Source organism: Chiroxiphia lanceolata, chromosome 3, assembly GCF_009829145.1.
Source record: "Chiroxiphia lanceolata isolate bChiLan1 chromosome 3, bChiLan1.pri, whole genome shotgun sequence".
NCBI classification, from domain to species: Eukaryota; Metazoa; Chordata; class Aves; order Passeriformes; family Pipridae; genus Chiroxiphia; species Chiroxiphia lanceolata.
Genome location: NC_045639.1, coordinates 57,635,872 through 57,646,964, shown reverse-complemented (window position 1 = coordinate 57,646,964; position 11,093 = coordinate 57,635,872). Strand labels below are relative to the sequence as shown.

At 47.5% G+C, this 11,093-nt stretch overlaps 1 protein-coding gene across 1 annotated transcript; it reads right to left on the bottom strand.

Annotated features, from left to right (window-relative positions):
* Positions 1–9,943: 9,943 nt before the first annotated feature.
* Positions 9,944–10,765, bottom strand: OLIG3 (oligodendrocyte transcription factor 3). The gene has a single exon (XM_032683545.1). It carries the CDS (start codon positions 10,763–10,765, stop codon positions 9,944–9,946), a length of 822 nt encoding a protein of 273 aa, XP_032539436.1.
* Positions 10,766–11,093: the final 328 nt, after the last annotated feature.

Below are 11,093 nucleotides of genomic sequence, written 5' to 3'. Positions count from 1 at the left end.
AAGACTGTCCCAATATGACTATGAGAGAAGGAGCTGAAATGCTGATATTGTATTTACAGAGAGACTGTTCTTCTGCTGTATTGCTGGGAACAGAGTTAACCCCAGAGATCTCAGATAAAATCCACATGGGCAGAAGTGAGGAAGCAGTCAGTGCTGATCTGATTCAGGGTATGTAGTTAGTGTTGGCTTTGCCTGTAGTCAGAAAGCTTGAACACAAAGACACTGTAATGTAGTGCTGTGATTCAAAAGTGTGAATGGAGTGATGCCAAGCTCATGAAATGCACCAGTGGAAAGAAAAAAACCACTGCAAATTTTAGGAAACACAATAAAAAAGAGAAAAGTAAAGTTTTCTCTTTGGATCATAACTTTGCATCAATAAGATGAAATATGCTGAAACAAGTGAAGGATAGGGCACTAAGTGTAGCTTGCCTGGTCTTAGTATGTGGAAAGAAGAGGGGACAGTCTCAGGGGAAGGCCCTAAGCTTCACACTCAATCTGTGTCTGAAACCACTTCTCCCACGAAGTATATGATCCTTACACAGCAGAAAGCAAAAGCCCTGTGCTTTCACCAGCTGCTTACAAATTCGGGAGTGGAAAAAGCTAGAGAGGTAGCACTGTGGATTCATTTTTCTTGGTGGAAATTTGATGATAGGTGAGGAAGGACTGTCTCTGTATATATGATGAATTCTGATACAGAGAACTATTTTATGTCTGTGTGTCATATTTATGAACTGATAAAGTGCCTATGGAATGTGCGTCCCCACTGCCATGGGCATCTTTTGCCCCTTGTTGATGAAAAACCCATGGAAAAAGGATTTCTTGCACATGGCACAAAAATAGAAATAAACATTCTTTACCGTTTCATAGGTCAATAAACCAATCATGCACAACTGGGAATACCTAAGCAGAGAAAGCCAAAGAGTGATGGAAACAAATCAAATAAAGGAGACCTTGATCAGTTAATAATTCTGATAAATATCTCACTTCAGAAAGAAAATGTATTCTCCTGGTAATGTGGAGAGAAAGACAGACAGAAAGAGATGACAAGAAGGGCAAAAGCTTTCTGTAAGGGAGAAAGACTCTGAGACTACATCTATACAAAACATGCCTCTGACCATTATTTAGCTCTGAAGCCAACTGGCACAGAGTGGCGTGTGTCCACATTATTAAATTCTTGCTTTCCAGGCAGTGTGGCTGAACACAAATTGCCTGCTGGGATTGGCCTTTGGCCTGTGCTATCCCCAGATCATGCCTGGGAAATGTTCAGGAGAGTGCTAGCTGTCTGGAGCCAAAACATGCCAGGAACTGTTGTAACAATTCGACTCTATAAATAATTGAGCTACAGTGCCTGAGAATATTATGTGGCACTGGTTAATTTACTAGGAGAGATAAAGTCTATGATTCTAGCTTGGAATGGAAATCTTGGACATCTTATCTAGGGAACAACAAACCACAGAAGGAAGAGCCTGAAGCTTTGGAAAGACTGTGCTCAAGTGCTTTTGCAGACCACACCTCATCCTGCTTCAAAATTGAACACAACCCCTCCTAAAAGTACTCAGAAAGAAAAAGGGATGCCTGCACTGCTTACAGATATGGTCTCAAGGCCACAAGGAGCAGGCAGCCTAGAGGTCTGATGTGGGCTGGAGCCTGCTCAGAAAGCACTCTCCAAAACAGATGAAGCCCCTCAAACCTGACCATGCCTGAAGGTTGGCTGGGCTACAGGCACCTCAGGAGACCATGGCCACAGCAGTCACTTAGAGAAACACACTTAGGGAAGGAGAGACAGGGCAGGCAGTACACACCAGGCTCATCGGGAGTCTGCAGACCACTCCTGCAGAGCAGCAGGGACTCAGCTAGGCTGTCCATAGACACCAAACAGCTACCCCACAGTAACTATTCTCTGATATTCCCAGAGTGGATGTGCAAAGACAGCATGGATACATCGGTATTTCAGCGACAGAGGTCTGGAAACTATTGCATCCACCTCACATTGAAATAAAGCCTTCAGACCCATCTAGTTTAGGTCCTTTACTGATTTACATGACTCAAAGGTTTTCAGACGTTGGTAACAATCTGGGCCTTTGTATGGAATGCAAGAGTACACATGAGGCTTCCATGGTTTCTAGCCCTGGCAGTTCTTTTTCTGATCTATCTGTAGCTCATTATAAGTACTAGCACTTAAATGCTGTGGAGCGATGTCCATGGTGTCCATACTCAATTCTCAGTGTGCTCAAGCAAACCATCATCCCATCCATGATGACCACAGTTGTGGCTGATTTCTGTCACCGTCACTTGCAGCTTTAGGAGGAAAGCCAAGCACTGAAGCTGGGGATGGAATCTCTCCCAACAGATGTTTCAAGCTGCCTTTCTCCTAGTGCCTGAAAATTTACTTGCTGTGTGAAGATCTGACAGCACAGGCCACAAAATCCAGCATGGTAAATTCTTCTGCAAAGCATGAGGTAGGGGAGCACAAGGGACAAAATGCATTTTTAGTTGTCTACTTTCTATACAGCACTTGACAGATCTTTGTTTATCACCAAAAATAAAAATACTGGAAACAGAATGTTTTATGTGGTCATTTTATTGTTCTTCCTCTGACCCTATGGATGAGGGCTCGCAACACCCTCGGGTCAAAGGTCAGATTTTGTAAAAGTAAGTTTTTACTAGTTGTAAAACATTTATCTGCTTTTTAAAAAATGCAAACGAAATCTCATGTTTTTCAGAAAGTGACCTAACAGTTTGCAGCTGAAACACAGCAAGGTAGCACCTGGTGCATGACAGTCAGAGCCACTGGGTAGAAAACAATTAAAGCAAAAGTGAAATACATTAAAAAAAAAAAAAAAGAAAAAAGGAAAAAAAGCACACCCCCCCCAAAAAAAGCCCACAAAAAATAAGTATGCAGAAAAGTCATTTAGCATAATCAAAAACAGAATGTATTTTTTATAACACGAACATCAATTTTACTTTAGTGAATAATTTGTAAAATATTTCCTCTACTGGTGTGCCTAAAGCACTATCACATCCTCATCTCCATGTCTGACATGGGACAGGATTTCCTGGAAGTGACACCTGTATTCAGAGACCACAGCTCCTTCCCTGTCTTTTTTTGGGGTTGACTGGCCTGTATTTAAATCTGCCTTTGAAAACATTGCATGTGACACTATAATAGGAAGAACTACTTGAAGAACTACTTGTTCTTTACTATAACTGAATGTCTGTGCAATGATCATGAAACTATATGTACTAATATTTAAACACTAATAAATCTTCCTTTAATCAAGTTACTCTACATGATAACTGAGGGGAGTATAATTCCAACCTGCTGTAACCAGGAGCTTTTGTGGTTCCGCTCTGCTATCTCTGCCTTAAAAATTGAGTCTTACCTGTTTTTATTATCTTACAAGGCATCAGGACCAGTCCCTGTGCAAATCTCTTTTATTGTCAGCACTCTACATGTTTTTCAAGGGATCCATTAGTTTTTGAGTTAGAGGTCTCTGCAAATCATCTTCATCATAAATACTAAATTACTGCATTGCTTGTAGTTTTTTCCCTTGCCCATCTGCCAGACCTGGCTGTTCTGCTAGGTATCTTTCAAGATGTATGTGTCAACAGCAACAACACTTTGGGGGATAACAAACAAACATAAAGATATTGAATTAAAATATTGATGTGCAGTTCTCTAGTAAGGCTGTATAAAACCCTATTCTGAACCCACAACAGCTTCAGGAGACTTGGGGGACCTAGGCACAGATTTTGGTCACAAAGTCTTAACTGATGATACTAATTTTTAAGAAGTTTTTCCCATCAGCCATATTTTACTGTTTTACAGTTTACAGCTGCACTGTCCTTACACGGGTGTCTACTTAAATGTCATATCGAGAAAAAGGGTTTGTTTCAACTTCAGAAGAGGGCAATGGATGACAAGAGAAGGAAAATTTGTCCGGATAAGCAGGTTCCAGGCACTTCCATTCACTCTTTCGGTGTCTTCAATTCAGTGTCTCCTACTCAGCAGTTGTTGAATGAACAAAAGAGAGTACAGTTCCAACTCCAGTTCTATCAAAAACTTATCACCTCCCTGATGTGTTGTAAGATTCATAATTGCTCCTGCTTTTATTCATTTGACTCTAAGACCTTTCTAATCAACCCAATTGCTTGAAAAAACAGAAAACACAAAATTATCAACACTTAAGCAACAATTAAGCTTCTTTGTTTAAAAAGCGGTTAAGCAACTGGGGGAAGATCCTTCTGTGAATGTTGGGCGGGTTTTGTTTTGGTTTTTTCTCTTTGGTCAAAGCGTAGCATTTTACTCAAAAGGTTCTAGTACACAGATTTTTTTTGAGACTATTTTGTTCTTATCTTGTTTCCCTATTCAAGATACACTAAGATGGTACTTAGGGACCTGGTTTAGTCGTGGATTTGACAGTGTTAGGTTTATGATTGGACTCAATGGTCTTAAAGGTCTTTTACAACCTAAATATTTCTATGATTCTGTGATTCTAAGGCTCAATTCAGCCACCTAGTAGGTAATTACTGCCTCTAGGATGCCTTAGGATTTCTCACCTGACCTCTCCTGGCGGTCCAGTAAAATATGAACATTCAGGAGACTCTGATCATTTTTTGGCACTATGGTGTGGATGTCTCAAGGTATTTTTAATGACACTGAATATGAAGCAACAAACTCAAATCCTTAGATTTTACAGAACTTCAGTGAAAGATATCTGCTTACATTTTAGTATTTAGCTTGCAATTAGCTACTAGTTTGGTGTTTCCATTTCAGACCTGAGAATGGGTTTGTGTACCTCCAAAGTGCCCATTTTCCTCAACAATATTACTACGTCTAGCAAAGGATTATACTCCCCTTCTCAATCTTGCCCCTTTGTTTTCCCTGGCAGCAGCACAATGTCATCTTGTGGCAGCACTTTCCAGCTCAAATCCATGCCTACTTGCTTCTGAAGGAGGGAAAATAGGACTGCAAAGAATAGAAAATGCAAAATAAAAAATTATGGATAGGAGCAAGTAGGAAAATACAAAAGAAAGTTGGAGGGAGGTAGAGCAAGACACATGCATTTTAAGAAGCACAAATCCGTAATAAACCTCTTATTAGTTTTGCTTGGAGAATAGGTCCGCAACCAGGGCAGCTGGGCAGGCAGTCTGAGGTCTGGACCTGGGGCAGGGAGTAGCAACCTATTAAAAAATCACTTTTTTCCCATATTTTTTTTTCCCCCTCTCTGACTTCTAAGAAAAATGATTTGCTCATTTGGTAATAACTGATGGGGACTGTGAATTACTGAACAAGACCCCAGCCTAGTGTTTATCTCCCCATCAATAAATCTCTAAACTGAAGCAATGAAGCTAAGTACTGCTGTTATTTCTGCATTTTATTTCCATATTAATCAAAACACAAGCCCTCTCCCACCTCCTTCCTGGCCCCACGTAGCTGGAGAAGAGACACCTGTGAAGGCATGGTCTGTGTTGGAGTTTTCGGGTGGGGTTTACGGTGGAATGGGAGAGTGGGGGGAAAAAGGAACCCCACACAATGTACCAAACACCCAAGGCCTAGGGGACTGGTGTGAAATTTGTGGTGGACCTCTGGAGCTGGGGGAAGAGGGTCCTCCCCCATGGGAATTAGGAAGCACTGGGAAAGGAGGGAAAGCTGTTTCCCCCTAAGACTAGCAGCAGCATCTGCCTTCTCCATGGCATGGTTGTGCGGGGACTGAGTGGACAGCAAGGACATGCACAAAGGAAAATGAATGGTGTCCATCCACCTCTGATATATTTATTTTTACATCTATATTTATATGTGTACATACGTATGTATTTTATGTATGTGCACACAGACATTACTTCTGTGGTGAAAATGAAAGGAATTTCCTGAGAGCACCAAGCTCACATTTATCCAAGGAGAAGTATGCCTAGTCAAGCTGTCCCCTGCCACGCTGAGCCATGCGGCACCTGCCCCACCATGCCCCAACCCTACAGCCCCACTGTCAGGCAGGGATGAGCCCACAGGATGGGCACTGCTAGTCTCTGCCACCATCGGATCTTTTCCCGATTTCCTATTTCTATCGCTCAACCCCTTTTTTTTAATTATTATTTATTTTTATTGTATTTATTTCTCCAGTGTGTTTGTGGAGGTAAACCTTCCCACAGAAAACCCCACTGTTCCCCCTTCTCTCCCCATGGGCAGTTTCTCCAGAAGTTGTTCTGTTAGTTGGCTTTTTCCAGGGGAAGGGAAGGGAAGGTTTGGGAAGAGAAGGGAAAGTTTGGAAAGGTTTGGGAAGGGAAGGTTTGGGAAGGTTTGGGAAGGTTTGGGAAGGGAAAGGAAGGTTTGGGAAGGGAAGGAAAGGGAAGGGAAGGGACGGGATTATCCAAAGGTGCCTCCTCGCCTGCAGTATCGTATCTCCAAGTTGCTCAGCGTTTCCCCACCCATCGAAAAGGACAAGGAAACCACATCTCTTCAGATGCTCTTTTCATTTTCCCTTCTCCACAGGTCAGGACGTGAAACCAGGGAGGCGAGTCTCTGGCGTTTGACTCGCACCTCCTGGAGTACGTCGCTGCCGCATAGGAGCCGGGGGGACGGGACATTTGCCACCCCTTTCCTGACGACTCAAAATCTTGTCTCAGGCTCATGCGGCTGCTTGGTCGCTTTTGCTACGGAAAAGCGCGAAGAACCCTGTGCACCCGTTCACCCACCCTTGCTCCGCGGCTGGAAAACAGCCCGGCGCTGCCAGGGAATGCGAGGCAGAGCCCGGGACGGCTCTATGTGGCTGAGTGGGGGTCAAATGTCTCCAAAGAGACCTTTTATTGAGGCAAGGTGCCCTCCGTCCCTAGGACCGGGGGGCCGAGCGGCAGAGATACTTTAGGGCAAGGCAGCACTGCCGGGGATAGCGGGCGTCCCGGGTACCTGACTGCCGGCTTCTGGACAGAGAGGGTGACTTCGCCCTCCTCTCAACTGTCGTTTGCAGCCCAGTCCCGTCGCAGGCTCGGTAAGCTGTTGGCAGACGCAGCTAGGGGACAGAAGCAGAAGAAGCCGCTTCCAACTCTGCCCCGCTCGCCCCACTCCGGGGGAAAGGATGCAGGGCCGAGGAGGAACCGGGGTCGGAAAGATGGAGGATGCGGGGACGGGGGGACCGTGGCTTTGTACCCCAACCGTGTCAGCCCCGCATGGAGGGATACGTCGGGGACAGTCGAGTCAGCTGAGGAGGAGCCGGCGGCCCCGCGTCCGGACTGGCATCCTGCAGGCCGCTCCCCGCGGCTCCCCGCTCCTCTGCCGGGTTTCCCCCGGCTCGTGCTTGCCCTCTGCTCAGGCAGCGCCGCCAGGGAAAAGGGAAGAGTGTGTGTGAGAGTGCCTCTGGCTGCCGGGGCCGGGCAGAGACTCCGGCCCAGCCTCTCCCACCGGGACGGCGAGGCGGGTGCCCACGTCCTGCGCAGAGCCTGGAGCACAGCTCCGACGGCCCCAGGGGATCACCCCGCCGGCCCTCTCCTCAAGGACAGCACCTTACGAAGCACAGGTTGCACCCATCAGTCTCATTGCCCACCTCCCAGTCTTGTGCCCCCTCCCCGGCGGCAGGACTCCCTAATCCCTGAGACTGGGGCGGGCGGGGACCGGACACCGCTGTGACTTGGTCAGCAGCGAAAAAACTGAAAACAGCTGAAAACGGGAGGGAAGGAAGGAAGGAGGGAAGGAAGGAAATAAGGAGGGAAGGAAGAAGGGAAGAAGGGAAGAAGGGAAGGAGGGAGGGAAATTGCAGCATATCTTGATCATCTTACTGAATTACAGTAAGGATTTACTTCAGCCCGGGAGTGATTTCTCAGAACACGATTTGTTAGTTCAGTATGTTTAAGAGGCAAATATACATTCTTCTTTTTCTTCTTTTCATTTTCAAATGTTTGCGTTTGGGTGCTTATCTCCTAACCTTGATTTGAGTGCTGCAGTTCACCAGCACGGATCACCCACAGGTGCCTTCAAAAATTATTCGGCATTTCGATTTAAATGCTCCACCCATCCTTCCTCTCTCACTACTCACCTTGCGAATCAGGGGGAGTCGTCTTCTCCGTGTTTCTTCAGGCCCTTCCCGGACATTCCCTTTCGCGTGAGACAGGGGGCCGTGGTCTGGGTGGGGGGTGCAGGACCCGCTCCCGTGTGCGGAGCCAGAGGGCGCTGGGAATCGCCAGCCGCGCTCCCTCGAGGATGCCGCACCCCACCGCGCTGCTCCCCATGGAGCACCGTCTCCCGGTGGGGCAGAGATGCCTATCCCAACCCTATACATCTCGCCATTTCCCTCCCGGAAAAGGGCCGACAGCTGGATCTCAAAAAAAAAAAAAAAGTTATTGCCCATAAACGCCCCAACGCCCCTCCCAGTGGTGCTCGCGGCCCGTCCTCCCGCCGCCTGGCTCTGTCTATGGGACCGGCCATCGGCTGAATTCCTGCCGGCTCCCAGCCCAGTGGAAAACTGCCGGAAGCTGCCCGGCAGCTCTCACACAGCGGAGCACGTCGGGCTCGTGGCTGCTCCCAAGCCGCACACGGGGATGCGCCGACCTCCTCCTAGTCTGGGCTGGGGAAGTCCTGGCGAAACCCAAAGCGATCAAATACGGCGCCTTTTCTGAGCGTCCAGTCCCGGACAAAAGCGAAACAGTCAGTTTGGAATTTATTTTTTATTTTATTTGGAAATCTCATCCAGAAACACTGGTCAATAATAAATATATTGATAGTTATCAAGAATATATAAAAAATAAAGACACGGTGTTGTCTTTGAGGCCCCAACCGAAAACAAACAAACAAACAAACCAACAATCGAAATTAATAATAATATTATTTCAAGCAAAATCCCAGGAAAAAGTACCGGAAAGGAAATAAACAGCAACAAAGCTTCCGATTTAGTTCTACAAGTCACTGATGTCGCAAGAGCTGACTCCGCATGCAAACCCAAAGTATAGTAATGCAAAAAAACCAAAAAACCCAACCCAAACCAACAAACAAAAAAACCCAAAACCAAAAACAACAACAACAAAACAAACAACAACAAAACTCCCCAAAAGCAGCAAAACAAAACAAAAAAAACCCAGCATGAGAAATTAGTACCCCAGCCAGCTGAACTAGCACACTTCACCGAGAACAGGAGATGGGAGATTTGGCAAAACAGATCCGCAGGATGATTGTGTTGTGTTGTGTTTTGCACTATTTTCCTCTTTTTTTTTTTTCCTTCACAGAGGGAAGAAGTAAAAGTACTGCAAAGAAAACCACATCACAACGAAATTTGGAGGAAACAAAGAAAGAAAGAAACAAAACAACACCCAACCACAAAACCCCCAAACTATAAACCACACTCGAAAACTTCAGTGAATTGTCTCGGAAGTCCCTGTTGCCAGGGGAGCTGCCTGTGGCCGGTCCCCACTGGTGACAAGCTGGGGTGGGAAGCATGCATGCACTCTCTGGGTTACCTTGGGCCGCCGCTGCGCTGACGCAGCCAGGTTTGGAGCGGGAAATTTCGGAGGTGTCGCCGTGCGAAAGGAAAGAAAGGAAAAGCCAGGAAAAAGAAGGGGGGAAAACCCCAAACTGACCTCATCGTCTCTTAGTTGCGAAAACTACAACGACAACCATGTCTTTCTTTTTTTTCTTTTACATACATTTTAAGGAATCATTTACATTTGATTACCATCAGCGGCATTAATATTATTATCATCATTATCATTCTTTTTACAACAGGGACTTTTTTTTTTTCCAGTTAGTATAATAAGAAAACATCGCCCGAGGAGCTGGGTATAACATTACCTTTGCAAGGTCCTTACTACACTAATCCTGTGTTACAGGGGGGTTGGTGGGCCGGGAGGCAGCCGGGGCAGGTCCGTCGGCGGCTCGAGAGGGGGCCGGCAGCAGCCCCCTCTCCGTCCGTGGGAACGCTGGCCTCGGCGCAGCCCCAGCGGTCGGGGGAGCCCCGCCGAGTCACTTCAGGAGGTCCTTGGTCTCCCCCGAGATCCTGGCCATGTTGGACGCGGTGAGGGCCGAGAGGTGGGGCGGGGGAGGCATCTGGCAGATGGTGCAGGGGCACGGCAAGCCCGCCCAGTGCTGGAAGCCGCTGCCGAGCTGCAGGGCGGGGGGTGTCGAGGGGGTCTTGAGCAGGGAGTGTGGGGGCCGGATGGTGCCGATGGCCGGCAGGGAGGCGGAGAGGGAGGAGGAGGTGTTGGCGGAGGACAAGGCACTGCCAAGGATGGGGTGCACCTGGTGCACAGTGCCGGCGGCGTGGGGAGGGTGCCCGGTGGAGTGTCCCACCGTGCCGCAGTGAAAGGCCGAGTGGTGCCCCCCGTAGATTTCCCCGACCAGCCTCTTCATCTCCTCCAGGGAGCTGGTGAGCATCAGGATATAGTTTCTGGCTAGCAGTAAGGTGGCGATTTTGGAGAGTTTTCTCACGGAAGGTCCGTGGGCGTAGGGCATCACCTCCCGCAGTCCGTCCATGGCGAGGTTGAGGTCATGCATCCTCTTACGCTCCCGACCGTTGATCTTCAGCCGCAGCTGCTGCAGGTCCTGCTCCGAAAGCTGCTTCTTGATTTTGTACTTGCTGCCTTCCCCTCCGGCCTTGGAGCCGTTCCTGGTGAGGCCTTCTCCGGACATCTTCTGCACCAGGTCGTTCTGGGTGGAGGAGACAGAGTTGAGCCGGCTGTCTTGGTGGTGGTGATGGTGGTGGTGGTGGTGGTGGTCTCTCAGATACATCTCATCCATGTCTGGCGAGGAAGCTCTGCTAGAGACAGAGCTGGAGTCAGAATTCATTGTATTCAGGCTTCTGAGCAAGAAACTCTTTCCTGCTCTGGAGGTGGTGGAACAAGACCACTCTCCTTCAAAAAGAAACAAAAACGAAGCAAAAAAGAAGTAAACGGATGGCAGGATCTGCCAGCAAAGGGCTGGAAACGGAGGGAAGAAGAAAAAAGCCCCTCAGCCCCCTCTCTCTTCAATCTCTCTCCTCTCTCTCTTTCCCCCCGGTTACTCAGCCTGTTTACAGGATGGCTAGTTAGTGTATGCTTGGACTAACCTCAGCCTGAAAAAGAGGGGCTTTTATAGAGCTGCAGCAGAGAGCAGAGACAAAAGGAGCCCTCCTATG

Bases quoted from the DNA above. Each gene is read 5' to 3' on its own strand.
- OLIG3 (XM_032683545.1), bottom strand. From the start codon at position 10,765: ATGAATTCTGACTCCAGCTCTGTCTCTAGCAGAGCTTCCTCGCCAGAC.